The sequence below is a fragment of the Leuciscus leuciscus genome (assembly GCF_965113295.1).
Source record: "Leuciscus leuciscus genome assembly, chromosome: 7".
Lineage (NCBI taxonomy): Eukaryota > Metazoa > Chordata > Actinopteri > Cypriniformes > Leuciscidae > Leuciscus > Leuciscus leuciscus.
The window spans coordinates 27,240,654-27,259,401 of NC_138731.1; the positions used below are offsets into that span (position 1 = coordinate 27,240,654).

At 37.1% G+C, this 18,748-nt stretch overlaps 1 protein-coding gene across 1 annotated transcript in view; it reads right to left on the reverse strand.

The window, feature by feature from the left end:
- dnah7 (dynein, axonemal, heavy chain 7) overlaps nt 1-18,748 on the reverse strand; it is an 82,528-nt gene that overhangs the window by 53,031 nt on the left and 10,749 nt on the right. The window contains exons 19-28 of the mRNA XM_082174894.1: nt 18,137-18,323; nt 15,444-15,637; nt 11,898-12,096; nt 11,208-11,348; nt 10,041-10,253; nt 8,614-8,723; nt 7,684-7,852; nt 6,082-6,184; nt 5,706-5,833; nt 5,071-5,283 (exon numbers count right to left, since the gene is read on the reverse strand). Coding sequence (XP_082031020.1) covers nt 5,071-5,283; nt 5,706-5,833; nt 6,082-6,184; nt 7,684-7,852; nt 8,614-8,723; nt 10,041-10,253; nt 11,208-11,348; nt 11,898-12,096; nt 15,444-15,637; nt 18,137-18,323 — 1,657 coding nt within the window. The remainder of the gene's footprint in view (nt 1-5,070; nt 5,284-5,705; nt 5,834-6,081; nt 6,185-7,683; nt 7,853-8,613; nt 8,724-10,040; nt 10,254-11,207; nt 11,349-11,897; nt 12,097-15,443; nt 15,638-18,136; nt 18,324-18,748) is intronic.

Below are 18,748 nucleotides of genomic sequence, written 5' to 3' on the forward strand. Positions count from 1 at the left end.
AGTGATTTGCAACTCAGACCTGAGGGGTTTAGAGCATGCCTTTGTCTCCAGAAGTAATTTCAAGATGGCAAAAGAGTGCGGTCTCGGGTGTGATGGTGCAAAGATTGCTGTGAAAATTACACAGGCATATTCATTTCTGAGAACAGCAGAGATGACTCAAGCAGACACTATTCAAATTTGGTAAAATGAGAAAAGTGAGTGGGAGCTGTCAAGGTCAGGGTCCTCCTCTGCCTATTTCAGTTGTGTGACATCCGATTTTTTGTGGCTTTGCTATTCCAGGATTCTTATTGTCACACAACAGACATATTAAGAAGAGCAATGATGTCACTACTTGTCTTGAGTGCTTGTCCTGTTCTATACACTCACTATTTGGTTATTTAAGTCAATGACTGCATTCTACAAGAAAATTCACACCCTTAAAAGTCATGACAACCATATTTTTATTAAAGAGGCCATATCATGCAAAAAAAAAAAAAAAATCTTAATAATTTGAATGTCAAACAGTTAAATCAACTGCACACTTCCCAGTGTAAAAAGACATTGTGTACGAACAAGATGCAACTTCAAGGAAGCAACAAAGATCAAAACTATTCACACCCAGTGATAGTGAGAAATCAGGACAAACTAGTATAGATATTTTTATTCTAAACACCAGAGCATCAAACAGCAGAGTATCCAACAGCAATGTCGCAAACAAATGTATGAGTAACATGGTGTTTTTTACCATGTGTCACGATTGCTTTGTCTGTTACAGATTGTTTGATATGTACTAAGTATTTATACAATAGTGCCACAGTTAAACTGTGAATAGTTGTGATTTGCTGTTTTTCCCTTTGCAGGGGATTTCTGGATACGGAAGAAAGCACAAAGAGAATGCTGCTTTTGTTATTGTTAATGTACAGTTATCGCTGTAGTCCTGAATAAAAGCTTCAGTGAGAGAGATCTTGTGTTTTGTCATCAGTAAGACATTTCATTGAATTTACATTTTATTTAAAACACAACACTGTAAATTACAATACATTTTTCACTTTATCGAAAAGGATGAACAAAGAATAGCCTATAGAAGAACGACAGTACAACAAACGATGGTACATTCATTCATAATTCTGTTTACACAAAACACTAAGTTATCATTAGTCAACTATAAGTGTGATAAATCCAAGAACTTGAACTGTATTTGTCACAACCAAGACTTAAAAAGCATATGTAATATGCATAAATGTTTCAACTATGTAACAAGATATTTTTCAACATCGGAACTTTTCAAAACAATAATGTGGGGATGCTGAAAATGATTTTTATATGCAAAACTGTCTTTATTACTTCCAAGTCTTGAATGAGGCACGTATATCAAAAACAGGATAGAAAATTCCCTATTACTTCTAAATTATGATGTTTTTTGATAACATTATAAGTGGATATTAGAGAACATTGTAAAATAAAATAAAATAAAAACTTTAATAAATGTAAACCAAGAATGAGTGTACCAAAGTGCTGTTTCACATTCTCATGCAAAGAGAGTGTTTATATAGTCTTAAAGGCACAGTAGTAAAACTCCACGGCTTAAAGGTGCTATATGTTGCTATATGTCATACATATACATAATGTTCATGTATTAATCGCATATTTATTGCCAATGTGTGAACATCCTGTAACGAAACAAGACCTTCTCCAACTTCTTAGGTTGTCTATGAAAGCCTGTAGACTGATTTTTAAGTGAAGGATTCGCGACATGTTTGCCGGCAAAATCAAAAGTGTGTGACATTTACACACGCTAACTGAGTGCCTCTCCTCCGTACTGTGACACATGAAATGTATGTTTATACAATGTTCAGATAATGCAGAAAGAACTATTCTGAACTGTAATGTCAATGTATGCAAAGAAAAGAGATTAATATACTTTATAATCAAATTATCATAACAGTGTAATTTTAATCACATCATCTGTTTTGACATTATGCTGGTGAATTGCAGAGCTTGTGCAAACATTACACTTCGCTATGATCAGATTCTTTCTCAACGATGTCATTTTTGTTGTGTTTATTTTATCATTGAGAGGAAACCACGCCGCACATATTTACATATTAATCTAAACATCACTCTTAGGACAGCATCTGGGTGTTTAACAGTACAGTATATGGCAGCAAATGTATTTCCAACTTCTTTTTACTTCTAAGCAAAGAATAAAAAAGAACTTTGCTATGAGTATATCGGCACATTGAATTACGTTCAGTGCGTTGTGCATGAGCTGGCTACAGTTCACTTAACGGCCACCGGTGTCGCTAATAACAAGGGTTTCTGAATTCTACATATAGCCCATTAAAAGTGAGTGGGGGATATGGTAGACATTTCACTTAATAGTACAATATAGACGTATTGACAGTCTCTAAAATGTAAAGGTTACATATGCACAACTTAACAAATATAAAATCTTCAAGAATCCTTTATAAGTAAAATTATAAATATATTTGTATAATTACATTTTACTAATGCATAGATTTGAAAATTTAAATAATAAATACAATTATTATTATTATTATAAAAAAATTATTAATAATAAAAAATTGTTTTAATTTAATTTACAAAAAAAATTTTTTATAATAATAATAATAATAATTGTATTTATTATTTAAATTGTATACATTTTTGTACATAGTAGATTTACAAAATCCAAACTGAACAACTAGTAGTAATGCAGTGACGTGACTAGAAACACAAGACAGTGTATGAACAGTTCCCTGGTTACTTGCTGGACATTAAAACATCTTTGGTCACAAACATTAGTTTGGTCAATAGCTGTTGGCATCTTCCTTGTTTGCAGCCACAAGATGCAAAACTGCTGCCGTGTTTACTATGTCAACCATTGTCAGTTTGATGTAGAAGAAGGTAATCCTTTATTCGGCACAAACACAGAACACGATGGGATTCACTCCTCCAAATAAATGCAACTGTCACTCCTAAAAGTTTGTAGGGAGTGAGTGACCGGTGTGGCTCTGACAAGGGACATGGCTTTTATTCAGGTGGCGCAGTCGTATCAGAACAGCAGAGTAAATGGAAAGACAGTATTCATCTTGCTCGAGCCACATTGTGTAGGCGCTGCAGTTGTTCCTTTGACCAGTCTTCTCTGATGCCCTATTGCTGCACTACTATTCTCAGTGTCTCAGTGTATGAGGATAGTCCTTTGTGCATACTAAATAAGCTTTTAGATAAATGAGTGCAACAGTAATAAATCAAAGATCAAGGAATGTGCTCAGGTAGGGCCACCTATGAACATGAAAGTCACCATGTTCTGGCCTTGCTTCAGGGGATCTGATCATGCTGAAATGAGCATATTCTACGGTGCTCTGCACAAAAGCCTCGACTGCCTGTCTAGCAATCAAATGGAATTATAGTTTAACACATGACAACTGCAGATTTGTATTGACATTTTAATCTGAAATGCATGCTTTCTTACATGTTTTGCTTTTACACGACAGAGAGAGAGAGAAAGAGAGAGAGAGTGAGTTGTACTGATTGGAGCCCAGAAACGCTCCTCTTAATTTCAATAGTTTGTGTTCTTCACAGATTTGCAATTCTCCGTGCTGCCGAATTGAGTGTGAACACTATTTATATTCAATGTCAGATTCATTTGGCTTTGATCCACAGGCGAAAAGTGGTGAGAGGGAGAGAGGAGAAGGAGCATGCAATGGGAATTGAGATGAAGTGGAAATGTTTCACTTCTCTGACCTTTGGTAACTCTGTGCTGATAACAGTGGCAGGAAAAGAGGAACTGGGCCAATTGCAGTTGGGAGTCATTCAGAATTGCTTTAACAAGTTTATGAAGTACTCAGAAATGGTGGCTAAGCAGAGGCCAAAACATATAACTACTAAATGAAATGAGACGTTAAATCAAAACAACAAAGGCCTTCACATTTAAATACAAAATGAAAGCTGATTCTTCAAATCACATCATGATAGATTCAGGCCACAGACGTTGCAAATAAAAGGCAATGAATTGAACTGCAATGGTAAACACCACAGAATGTTTTTAGACAGAGTAGTTATCTTGTGACTTTAATCAGTTAGGCTAAAGCATAGATTATAGCTTTTGTAATAAATATTTAAAGGGGACATATCATGAAAATCTGACTTTTTCCGTGTTTAAGTGCTGTAATTGGGTCCCCGGTGCATCTACACCCAGAAAACGTGAAAAGTGACAACCCAGTCATTTTGTTTTGGTAAGCCTTTCTCTGCAAGCATATTAAAAAATAAGCCGATCAGATTTTGCTCCCCTTCTGACGTAGAAAGGGAATCTTATTATAATATTACCGCCCCTTTACCTGCACGTTTCCGCCCCCGGCGCTGCCATTGGTTTTCGCAAGCGACAACAGTGTAACCAGTTCTAACGCAATGCGCTGATTTCACGCAGCCGTTATTTTGAAATCAAAAGCGAGGCTCCGGTGGGAAGAAAACCAGAAGTGTCGCCTTTAATCACAGGAGAGTTGTGAATGCGATGGCGTATTGTTGTGTTTAATGATGTTGTGTCAATTCTAAAAATGTACATACATGTCTTTCATACTTTAGACTATATACAGTGAAATTCATTTATAAATAAAATATTTTTTTTATATATAATTCAGAATGTAAAAAAAGAAGCAGGAATGAACTATATACATATCCTATATTGGATATTAACATCCAATAGTGTAAATCGCGGCAGCAGCTACAGGTTGGTAATCCAAGGCATTGTTGTTTATCTTTACTTCCGGGGTTCTTCCCACCGGAGCCTCACTTTCGATTTCAAAATGGCGGCTGCGTGAAATCAGCGTATGGCAAAAGTTGGAGCAAAGCTGCAAACTGTTTTGTCGTTGGCTGCACAGAACAAAAAAGAACCAAAAAATGTTGTGAAAAGGGGCATAATATGTCACCTTTAAGAATATAATATAAATATAAAACCAAAATATAAAATTTAAATATTATACTCATATGTGTTACAGCAAAGTTAAAGCATATTATTTTTAATTGAAACATTTAAATCATAGTGTGGCAAAAGTGCAACATGTGGGGCTTTTTTGTAGATACAGGTCCTACCTTCAGGTTCCCTGCGGCGGTCAGAACAGATTTGACAGCCCTCATGCCGTAATCATAATGGTGTTGGGAAGAGAGCTGCTCAGAGCACAGTCTATATGTAGCTACAATCTTCACTGAGAGCGGTCGTGCTCTGACAAATCCACAGGAGTACAGCACTATCTCAGCTATCAGAGCATAGTCTGGCACCATCATAGCTACTGTCCGGAATAGAGCCTGCAGCAGAACAATTACACAACATTCACAATTATAGAACAAGCTAAATTAACTACTCTAATAAAACGGAATGGAAACACATTTTGAACAGTGACAGCAAGAACATTACAGAAACATTACCAATATACGTCATATTAAAAATAATAATAAATCGATATTACACTCATACATTACACTCATACATAACACTCATAACACTACATGAAATCATTTTTAGGTAAATTTGCATATTAAATACCCATTGTTATTATTCGCTAACTTATGTTAACATTAACAATGTTTCTTATAGTAGTTTCAGTGAAGCACTTTTTTTCTGGGGAAAAAATTTATATAGGGCATGTGATTAAAGTATAACACACTCAAAAATTAAGCATATTCCATATACTCTGCACATCTTGGAGTGGACTTGGTTCTCTACATGCCTTCAGGTTGTCAGGTAGTTCAGAGCGTCCAGCATAGCCAGGGTTCATGGTGATAAAGACAGCGCAGGTAGGGTTCAGTTTCAGCTCTGTCCCCTCAAACAGCAGCATCTCAACGTGTGCAGAAATACCTGCAGAGAAAAAAATTATGCATCCAACCCCAAACCCAGAAATCTCATTATATTGATAGATTTATGCAATGTAAGCATCCTAATGCTTGATTTGACTGGACTCAACTCCTCAAATTCAGATGTAGGCATCTATTAAGTTTGATAGTATATAGGAGGTTTGGAAAAATAAATTATGTAGCTCCATTGATTGAACCTTAAAATCCACTCAAATTGCAGTGAACATTCTAACTCAAAATGTGCACACAAACCTCTCTGGATGGTTAGAATTTGCTGAGCCACCACTGAAAGCACTTCCAGATCAATGCGGTTGAACTCGTCAAAGCAGGCCCAGGCACCGGCCGACAACAAGCCCTGGAAGAGACCAAGTATCTTTACCAAGACTTACAGCAAATGTAGTCTGAACACACCTTTGCTGCCAGATAACTGACAAAGGGGGAGCATGATGACATTAAAACGCAAGCTCTTTGCAATTCTATGCCCTCTGATTAAGATACAGCTGTGGTTCCCTGATAGTACTGAGGCTGTACAGCAAAAGCATTGCAATCTTTGCCAGCACACCAAACTAAAAGGAAAACTGACATGCCTGTATTTATTATCAGATATAGTGGGGTCTAAAAGTCAAAGGCCACTAGAGAAAATCATTCTATAATAATACTTTTGCTATCATCTAACATTATCAATATAAACTTTTAACATTTTATTTTGAAAGGTTTAACTGGAAATTAATATTCATTTTAAAATGTCTTAGTATTACGATCCATCTAGGTTAAATCGTAACAAATGAAAATAGACATGACTCCCACGCCCAGTCGTCAGACCAAAAGATAAACCAACGAGTCCAAAATTCAAGAAAAACGATAAACGTTTTATTAAGATGAAGAAGATGAACATATAAGTAAAATAGAGTATTTACAGAGTAACATAAACCAGTGGGTGCATAATCTTCAGGAAGACCCAAGGCCCAAAATAACAAACAAAACTGATAATAAACAAAATATCAAACTAACTTCCCTCGAAGTTTGTTATGTTCCTCTTTTGCTTTAATGACAACAGAACCCAAAAGGACATGAACTCCAGACGTTTAATGATCATGTTCTCCAAAATGATCTGAGAAGAATAATTGATTTATTCATTCATTCATTCATTTTTTTTATTTTTTTTTATTTTTTTTTACAAAAAATGAACATGGTCATTCTCATAATGAATTAGAAAACAATTCTTTATTCTACTTTTTTATTTATTTTTCAAAATAATACAACTTTCAGTTTATTTCCAGGTTTAAATAAAACTAAATAATTATTAGATAATTGTGGTCTTTGATTCTTTTGACACTGTATTTCCCCCAGAGTAATGTCTAATTTAACTCGGGATTTAGAAAAGACTCAATTTAATTAGTAGGGGTCAGTAATCTATAAGACAACACAAGACAAGATGAGACCAGACAAATCTCATTATGTACTATTATTTTGAAGAGTTCATAACCCCTTTCTGCAAGAAACCTTTTTTTTTTTTTTTTTACCACAACAATTCTGGCATTCTGAATCTGTGTTACTATAGTAACCAATGACAGTAATATCAGTCAGTGCTGTGCTGTTCTGTTCGAGAGAGTTTTTATAAAGACACATGGAGCTTAACCTCATGTGTGATGTTTAACTTAGCCATCATTTCACACTTCTTTCCCAGTAAGCCATTGCCAAATACTGTTATATTGTTATATGTTCTTTTCTTTTTTTATATAACATCTTTTGCTGTGAGCTGAATAAAAGAAACTTATAAATAACTTGGCTTAAGCACAACTTGTAAAAGCTTGTAAAATACCTGTTCATGCATCATAACTTTGTAAAACTTACCTTAAAGAATTTCCCCAGTGCAATATAGTCCAGGCCATCGGAACAGTTGAAGACTACACACTGCTTAGCTACAGCTTTAGCCAGATCTTTGGTGGTTTCGGTCTTGCCGGTACCTGCAGGACCCTCTGGGGCTCCACCAAGATGTAAATGTAAAGCTCCAAATAGAGTTCTGGTAAAGAAAAGGTGCAGCCAGAGGTTGTGTTAACTGAATTAAATAATTTACTGAATTTAATAACATAAACAGATAGTTAAAAATATTTTCAGTCGTTCTGAAAGATAAAAAAAAAAATACACTAATGTTCAAAAGTTTGGGGTCTGTATAGGTTTATTTTTATTTTTTTGCTCACTAAAAAGGCTGCATTTATTTCATCAGAAATACAGTAAAAACAGTAATATTGTAAAATTTTATTATACTGTAATTTAAAAGCAACAAATAATTTTCAGCATTATTACTCCAGTTTTTAGTGTCGCGTGATCCTTCAGAAATCATTCTAATATGCTTGTGAATTATTATTATATGAATAGAAAGTTAGAAAAACAGCATTTATATAAAAGTCTTTACAGTCATATTTGATCAGTTTAATGCATCCTTGCTGAATATCTGAGTATCAATTTCTTTTCTTTTTTTTAAAGTAAAAAATCTTACTGACCCCAAACTTTTAAATGTGTATCCGGTCTATTGCATTTCCCTAAACAAGAAACATCGCCACTAAGGGATGCTGATAGGAATTAGAAGAGAAGAAAATTGGAGAAAATAAAGTTTTAAAGTGCTCCATGAAAATAGACTATATAGACTATATCTATATAACATATAAAACAGAAAACAATGATGGATAAAAATACAGCATGACGTAATATTCACAATCCAATTAGTAAATTATTATTTGTATGCATCCTCTGGGTGGAGCTACACTGAAAATGCATTCTGACCTATAGCAGCGATCAGTGAGAGGGGTGATGACCAGTCGTGGTGTGTTTCCAAGATACTCATAGCCATATGCCAAGCCTGCATTGATCATCTTTGTCTGAAGCTGGTTTTCCTTCATAGACAGGGTCGAATCAAAGATTTGAGAGAAAAAAATTGAATCAAAGCAGAACATCTTGGGCCCTATCTTGCACCCAGCGCAAGTGACTTTGTACACCGACGCATGTATCATTCCTATTTTGCACCCGCGCAAAGCGGACTTTTCCCTCCACAGAAGCACGTCGGTTAACTAAGAAATACACTTGCGCTCCCGGGGGCGGTTCAGCGCAAAGAGGAGGCGTGTTCCGGCGCAAACGTTGCTTCTTGCTATTTTGCAGGTTTAGAAAACAATTGCGCCACTAACCAGGAAAAAATAGTTTAAAGTCAGTGGCGCGTTGCGCATGTTATTCATAGGCTATTTTAAGGGCGCATGCTTGGCCATAATCAATGTAGCGTGTGCACAACGCGCACTTTGATTCTCTCATCTACACAGAAGCAGCAGTTTTCATTTTTGCAAATCATACATTATTACGATAGATAGATAGATAGATAGATAGATAGATAGATAGATAGATAGATAGATAGATAGATAGATAGATAGATAGATAGATAAACAATTTATTATAAAAGCATACATCTAGCTTACACATTTACCCAAATTAACCGAAGTTAATTTGGGTGGATTTCTCCATTTCAATGTAACTTCTCTCTTTTACGGCCGTGACGAGAGCGTTGCTCTCCTTGGCTGTGAACCGCTGCTGGCGCGCGCCTGGCAAATCCGCCGTTACAATAGCAATCCGCTATGGAAAAAGCGCATCTGCTCTTAAAGGGAATGTGAGATGACGCTCTGATTGGTTTATTTCACGTTACGCCCAAACCACACCTATGAATAATGAAGCTACTTCAGACCAACCCCTTTTAGATTTGCGCCTGGCGCAAGAGTCATTTATCCCGCCGGGAAAATAGCAACAGCGCCGAGACCCGCCCACAAAGTTACTTGCGCTTTGCGCTTTGACACTTGCGTTTCAGATCGTTAAAATAGGGCCCCTTGTGTCAAAAACAATATCTGCACATACTATTTACTAATAGGGGAATTATCACCCTACGTCACACGGCGTCACGCAGGTTCTACTGCGCATGTCGGGACCAAAAGTGGTAAAAAAAATATGCGGAGAACATTCCGAAAATTAAATATAAACTCAAATATATATAAAAAGTGTTTTAAATCGAGCTATTAGTATTATTCTTATCCGTATCCGTGTAATGATCAGCTGTTAAACGGGTCTTTCTGCAACCACGATGCGCGCGCATCCCGGATGTTTACAAACCTATAATTGGTCTATAAGATCGGAATAATTTTTAATCACATTTACAGACAATCAAACTGACTTACAATCCAATAGTAGCGCAGCTGGCTGAGCCACTCAAAGTTGGTCTCATCATCCACACCCTTCTGTACCAAAGAGGCCAACACATCCCGGGCGTGAACATCAAGCACCACCAGCGCTCCAAGTGTGACTCGGTTCTGTTTGGACAGCTTGCCACGCACCAGAGTCACAATGTCATCTATCTGAGTATTGTTCTGATCCAGATAGGCCTGAAGAGCCTGATTAAGAAATAACCCAGTCAAATAAAAATATATTGTAAGGGATAATGTACAGTAAGACAGTAACTCAAAATGAGGCAGATGATGACTACACATTATCTTGCTTATAATATGGCTAATTGGCAAATAAGTAAATAAATAAATAAATATAAATTAAATTCTGATTTGAGTTTAATTGTTTTATTATATGAGAAAAAAGAAGACATGAAACAGCACAGATATGTGGACAACAGTATGGGAGTCAAATATTGAGTAGAATGGCATGAATAACCAAAGGACCCTTTTCAAATTTCCAGGGTTCTCAGAAGCGGAGGTCATCATAGTTGGGTAAACTTCTATAGTGAATGATGAATGGGAGATGACAGCAAATATAATTGTTATGTTCCCATATGCTTCAATAGCAAAAGAAAAAAAAGAGGGGAAAAAAACAGAGAGACTGATTACAGCAGTCAGAAGAGTGAAAGATGTCAAATTTGCCGTCCCTCCCTCAGCCGTAGTATTAGAAACACCCTTGCAGAAGTGTTAATTCATTTTTTGTCATTTATTGCCAAGGTAATATAACACAATAATAATATTATAAATGTATATTAAATGTTTTTATTTTATTTTTTGGGGGGTTTTTATGTTGAGTACTGTGGAAACGTGCTATCACAGTCCATTAGAAGGGGACACAAGAATGAATAATTCCAGAGAGCTGTGCTATAAAAGATTAGGTAACACTTTATTTTACAGTGTCCTTGTTACATACAATATGTTACATGTACTTACCATAGTAATAACAGTAAATTATGCATTATTACATGCAACTAACCCTCAACCAAATCCTAATCCTACCCTAACCCTATCACATGTAGTTGCTTAATATTACTCAGTACTTAAATATATAATTACACTGCAACAATGACACCTTAAAATAAAGTGTAACTAAAGATTATATTGCTATGTATAGCATACCTCTGGTCCCTTTGCAATGGCTTCATGAATGTCCTTTGTCCAGTAAACCTGTGACACACAGAGCACTGTCTGACCTGGCCAGGCCCTGACCCAGTTGATTCTTAGGTCTTTCGGATATGCTTCCAATGCCTCTCCAATCACCTGACAGCCAGGAGTCAAGAGGCACAGTTTGCATTATTTTACATTTCTTAGAATGGCACAGACATATATAATACTGATATGAAATTCATTCACTCAGATTTTTTCAGATGTTTTGCTGTTATTGCTTGTAAATGTGATATTCCAAATTTAAATGACCATTTCACCTCTATCCATAATGTTTAAGGTAAATAAAGTTGAGATTTTTATGTATTTCTATTTGACATCCATTTAGTAACTCTGGTGTGAAGAGTGTGTGAAAAGGTGGTAAATATATTTGAATTCATTATGCATCTTTTTTTTTTTTTTTTATGTCTGGATTTTCTTCTGGTGGATTGTTTTCTTCATTGTATTATTATCTCTCTCAAAAAAAAAACATAATAAAAAAAAAAAAACATTGTACAGCCACAAGCAATTACCTGTGCGTAGGATTTGTCAACAGAACCAATTAAAGTGCAAGTCAGGCTAAACTAAATCGAATCCAATTACATAGTTTCCATTTCTGTTATTTAGAAATCCACTGACTCAAAGAAAGTTCATACATTTCTGTACCTTGTGTATAGAGTGCAGCATGCCAATCTCCAGCTCCAGGAGCCATTTTTCCACCTGCCCACGAGCTTTAGATGTAGAGATGATATCCAGCAGCTCCACCACCTCTCCTTCGCTGCTCCTCATATGAGTGATGTCCAAAATGTCAGTGAACACCACGCTAGCAATACCTTCAAAACACTTCTTCAGGTGAGGCTGCACCCTGAAACATAAAGGTGGCGGTGAACTAATGCCCCTTTCCAACTCAAATCTGATATTTCATTTGAGGTGACATGCAAAATCAACTGCACCGTAATTATGTTTCAGCAACACCGAGATGTTTAGAAATCTCTCTTTCAGAGAAAAAGCAATACTCTAATGTGTAACCCTGTGAGACGATAGCATGGACAACTTTTATGTCGTACCACCTGGAATCAGTGACTCTATTAACTTTTATCTTCATTTATTATCACTTCAACCCTCTGGTTGTTTGTGACCCACACCTCCACAAAACAGCTGCTGCAATTTGAATTTTTTTTCTTCTGTAAAGCTAGAATGTCAGATGAAACTAGACTCAAATGTATAAGAAATGGGGGAGACACAAAGGATGAGGGAGAATGACACAGGGAGAGCAAGAGAAAGAGAGCAAGAGAGAGGTGGGCAGAACTCTCAGAAGAGCAGAAAAACAAGGCAAGCTAAGGCCAACATTCCTAGTTTTGTGAAACCAAAAGTAAAATTTGAACTTGCATTTGAGGCATCATCATTCATCATTAAACAAATACCTGGGGTGAAATATATTTGGTTATACGTTAAGGACCTGCACAGGGGAGCCACAGCAGAGAAAGTAGGCCAGTGTCACAGGGAGAAGAAAAAGCACTATAATTAAATTCCCTTAGTAAATACTGGGTTTTAAGGGGTTCAAATTTGGTTTTCCTAGGCAGAGGTGACGCTAAATTGCTTTTCATTTGTCCTTCCCTGTTCCTTTTGAGGCCTCACATGCTAAATGTTCATGTAGGCAAGAGTGGTTAGGTAGGCGGTGTAACATTATTTGGATATGCCCTGAGAGACATGCCAAAGTAGGCTATGTGAGAACATAAAACATATTCATAAATATCACAGGCTTGAGAATTAAGCTCTGCAGAGTGAATGTTGTGTTTCTCATGTCATGTTACAGTAAATTACATCTAGCCTACATTCTTGCTTATACCAAACACTCTTCGTAGCAGTTCATAGCAATTAATATTTAATACTACTAGTGATTTCTTTCACAGCTATATGATGAAAAAAGACCATGTTTAAACTGCATTTCAGAGCATGAGTTGTAACAATACAGTTTCAATCCCTTTTATCTTCATGAAAATTCAGAAAAAGAAAGCATAGCAGCAATTGACCAAAACTTGCATCAGCTTATGTTTTTTTTTTTTTTTTTTTATATAATTGAGAATGAACTGACAGATTTACCATAGTTCTCTTTCCGACATGCAGTCATCCAGCCTGCCCTTATTATAAAGCAATCTATCAACACAGCGGATTCCAAATAGCAAGAATATTGAAAACAGAAGCCTTCAAAGCCAGATCCCCTTAACTGCTGACAAACAATATTCCTCAAGCCTATAAATCATATTGTTTCCAGAAATATCTTCTTTAAGCCTCTTTTCCTTTGAGGATGTGGAGAAAGTGTAAATTACTGTAACTCACTACACTAAAAGTCTGACACTTCATATAGCTCCAGGAACAGCTATAACTTAACCAGTGGATATGATTTAACTGTGGATCCAACAGAATGATCAACAGTGGTCGCCAATGTGGGCTTTTCGACGGTCAATGCCTACACTGACGAGCCAAAACATAACCAGTAACAGGTGAAGCGAATATCGTTCATCATCTCCTAACCAGGCAACATAAGGTCTGGGTAGATTTGATGGTAAGCAAACAATCAGTTCAAACAATCAGTTTTTGTAATCAACGTGCTGGATGTAGGAATAAAGATATTAGCGAGGGCCAAATTGTTATGGCAAGGCGACTGGGTCACAGCATCTTTAAAACGGCAAGGCTTGTGGGTTGCTACCGGTCAGCAGTGGTGAGAATTTACCAACAGTGGTCCGAGGAGGGACAAACCACAAACCGGCGACAGGGTGTTGGGCGCCCAATGCTCATCGATGCACTAGGGCATCGAAGGCTATCTCATCTGGTCCGAGCCAACAGAAGGTCTACTGTGGCACAAGGAATGTGTCACAACACACAGTGCATCACACTTTGCTGCATAGCTGCAGACCAATCAGAGTGCCAATGATGACCCGTCCACTGTCGGAAGCACCTACAATGGGCACACGAGCATCTAGATTGGAGCAGTGGAAGAAGGTCGCCTGGTCTGATGAGTCCCGTTTTCTTTTATATCACATGGACCATTTACATGCATTGTTTACCTGGGGAATTGATGGCACCAGGATGCACAGTGGGACAAGGACAAGCCGGGGGAGGGAGTGTGATGCTCTGGGCAATGTTCTGCTGGGAAACCCTGGGTCCGGCCATTCATGTGGACGCAAACATGACACGTACCACCTACCTAAACATCACTGCAGACCAGGTACTCCCCTTCAATGGTGTTCTGCTGAAAGAGGAATTGGCCTCTTTCAGCAGTATAATGAACCCTGCCACACTGCACAAATTGTTCAGGAATGATTTGAGGAACATGATGAAGAGTCCAAGCAAGGTGTTGCCCTGGCCTCCAAATATCCAAGATCTCAATCCAAATGAGCATCTGTTGGATATGCTGGAACAACAAGTTCGGTCTATACCTTTGTGGGTTGGCACTGTTTTGACAGTATGCAGAGGACCAACAGCATATTAGGCAGGTGATCATAATGTTTTGGCTCATCAGTGTATATTGATATTTAGAAAGCACGGTCAGCAATGAAAGTTATAATATCAATATATACACTTCCATTTAAAAGTTTGGGGTCAGTAAGATATTTTTTAAAGAATTTTTTTAAGCAAAAGACTTAAATTTCAAATAAATGCTGTTCTTTTGAACAGAATCCTGAAAAACAAAATATTACTGTTTTCAACAATGATAATAACAATAAATGTAATGGACTGTGGAAAATTGCCTCTGCCAGGAATACATTTCATTTTAAAATATAATAAAACAGAAAACATTTCAATCTAAAGTGTAATAATGTTTCGCAATATTACTGTTTTACTGTATTTTTGATTTTTTTTTTTAAATGAAGCCTTGGTAAGCATAAAAGATATCTTTCAAAAACACTTAAAAAATATTACCAATCCCCAACCTTTGAACATTATATATATATATATATATATATATATATATATAACAATTATATAATATGTATATAACAATTCAGAGATAGTAAATGACATGTCCCAATATTGCTCAAATTAAAAGAAAAAGAAACGTTGTGGCAACGGTGGCGTGATTGATGATAAGTGATCAAGCGATCACTGACAAAGCCATCAGTAAAATTGTGAAATATACAGGTATTGCCAAATGTCAGCTTATCTATCTGTCGGTCACTGTACTTAATACATTCGAAAGTTCCTCTTTACCTGGTTGGATCTTTAGTCTCAGAGAGGATCTCTAGCAGCTCATCATTGGACAGGAAGAAAAAGCGGGGGAAATAGAGTCTCTTCTTCTCCAGGTATTCATTTAGACCCTTCAGAATGAGTTCTAGCAACTCGTTACTGCTTTTCATCTTGTCTAGCATCTTTTCAATGGCCACCACCGCCAGGACATGCTTGTCCTAAGAGAGAAACACATGTGATGCACACAATGAATATCACAAAGGGAAACATTTAGACACAGTTTGCAAGACATTTAGCCATGTCTTATAAAATTAAAATAAATGATGGGATAACTAGATTTTTACATCGTCTTCAGAAAATATGAGTGTTGCTTATAAAACATATTGCTGTGATGCTAGGTTATATGTGATTTGCAAGTCATTGTTATGCAGTTATTAGGTGTTCTAACTAGTTGCTAGAGTGTTCTGGATGGGTGCTTACAGCCCCAAGCTAAAAGAGACCACCAACAAGTCGCTCTACAATATTCTGGTCCTTAGATATGGCTTGGGTTCTTCCTTCAATGCACTGTAAATCTATGGGATTCAACCATTTTCAACATCTCTCCTCAACAAGCCCCATGGTATTATTCATGTCAGCCAGTGTGAGCAACAAGCTGAAGTTTAATACTTAGGAGTTTGTTCAAATCCCATACCCTATGTATGAGAAAAATCTTCTATAGCATGAACCACTAATAATTCAGTAGATCAGTAAAGTGCATATTTGACCATAGCCAGTCATATTAGACCGATGTCTAAGGAAGCCTCTGGACCGTGTGAGCTGTTTTTAAGTTTAGTTGCACTTCAGTAGAGAAACTCAACAAGAATGAAAATCATGGGTAATGAAACACCATCACACTCCTTTTAATTCTCTGCCCCCAAAGTTCAGACAAATCCAGTGATGAAAAGATGATATTCATAGCCATATTTCCCTGCTCTCACAAAAGAGTTCATTTATGAAAGGTGTCTCCCACTAGGAAAGCTCATTCCATCTTTTGCTGTCTGATTTTCAAACGCTCCTCCAAAGGTTGTATGAAGGCCACGTCCTTCATTAAAGAGAGGAAACAATTGGATACCCCACCCCTCCTTTTCCACCTCTCACAGATGCTGCTCACCTGTAAAGAGATAATAATTGCTTTTTCCCCTTTTCGGATTGCTATTGATTTTCTATTACCTACGGTGACTAGACTTCACGTTCACGAAGAGATTGAAGTTTAACGATCACTTTTGGATGACAAAAAAAGCCTGAGTTTTCTGACAGGGACTGAGAGGAAGTAATGAGGGGTTGTTAATAACCAAAGCCTAAACAAAATAACCATTTTAAAACATGAAAAACACCATTGCATGACTCTAATGGTGAAAGAGAGAGGGGATGTTTTATGCCAATTACTCTTTTAATTATGCTCCCTCTCCGTCACACTGAATTACTTAGAGTAAGAGGGTGAGTGCTGCCGGAATGCGCCTGAATGAAGAGATGCTGAAAATCATCCGCTTCCTTTCACAGGGTGCAGAAACATGCAGGTGGGCTGTTCAACAAATCCAGATATTCACAGTTACTGATCGTGTTTCCTTCATGAATGCAATACCTTTCATTTACAGTAGCAGTATGCCTTGGGTTTGAGAACAGCTTCACATGTCCCTACTTGTGTTTTAAGCTAAATAAAAACTGGGCACAGATCTGCATCTACTGCGCTGATGTTTCTCCCCAAACACCCCACTGATATTGTAAGCATGTCTTTCTTTATGTACTGCTGTTCATGAAACCAGCATTCCTGTAAAGCAGCAACAGGCAAGAGCACCTGCCTTCCAGCTGAAATAATGTATGTTTGCTTTTCCGAGAAAAGCCATTTATGGCTTCTAGCCTAATGTGGAAATCATGGAGTGGTGTAGGAATTATTCAAAAGGAAAACATTCTTAAAGAAGCCCAGAATTTTGAATTCAATTACAGAAGGTTTATCTCTGTTTCTGTCAAATGGGGAAAGTTAGAAACACATTAGAAAAAAGTAAATAAAATCTGGAGGCTACGAACAGCTCTGTGGGTACCATAGATGAAGAGAGACACCTAGTGGACATTCTGGTATTGCAGTCCATAGAATCATCTGATTATGGGTTAGGCACAAAGCTGTTTTTTCAAAAACATGCTTTCACAGAATTGCTTTAGATTCATGTATAAAGATATTCTACATGACAAAGCTTATATAGGACTATAGTAAGTTTCTATTTCAGAGTGTCTGTCACCTGTCAGCAAAAGGTCTGTTTTAAAAAATGTCTTTTAACTCCCTTAAAAGGTGCTGAGTTTTTTTTGTTTTTTTTACCTATGGACACATATTTTCTCAAACCTTGTGGAGGGAAGTAGCGTGCCTCGTGCTGCATGGCGACCTTGTTTTCTGTACACTCCCAGATTTGAGTCCCTCCAGACAAAATCCATAATTCCTATTTGATGGTAAAGCCAGGCGACTTTTTTCCATTTAGAGGAGGACAACAGATATTGATGTCTCTCATAGCACTGAGACTGAGATGAGTGACTATGTTTGGGCATGTGTCTGAAAGCTCTCTCATTTGTCATGAACACACAACAGTTTTACACAAAAGATATGTCAGAAAGTTCTCCAAAGAGTTATTCTCAACTCTAGATTTAAACAAAACCAAATTCATGTTTATATTTTGGGCTTTCTGACTCACCAAGCTGACTTGTTTCATAGAGTCCCTCCAGGTTTTGTCCACAGCAGTAAAGCGACGTCCCTCCTCGGGCATCTGGGCCATGATGTCTGGGGAACTGAAGATCGGCTCAAGGTAGAGCCATGTTCCCTGAACCTTCAGCCACTCATCCATAATTTCCTGCAGCAAAAGCAGCTTACCCTCCCATTCCCTGAGATACATGCATACAGACACATTCATATTCAATGTATATATGCTAGACGAATAGCTAAAACCTAGCGCCTTTCCACCATCAGGCTAAAGGGTTATCATTGCTGAACCATGTCGTTCTGTACAAATCTGTCCTCACTGACAAGGTTAGGGTCTCTTTTTCCATTTTTGTGCTGCTAAATCAAGATTACAAAGTATGTGACCAATCGTGAGTCACTTAAGCCATTTAACCAGCAATTTAGTCCATACAGGTTTTAATGGAAATGATAATGTCAACATTACTTAGATTGCTTAGAATGTTTCGGCCCGATGGTGGGGAAAAATAGCTTGTTTCACATGCAAATTTAGAGGAAGTAAGGCAGGGCATAATTAAAAAGTTGCACCCCAGTAAAATTTTCCTGATAGGCTAAATAATTTTCTGATGAG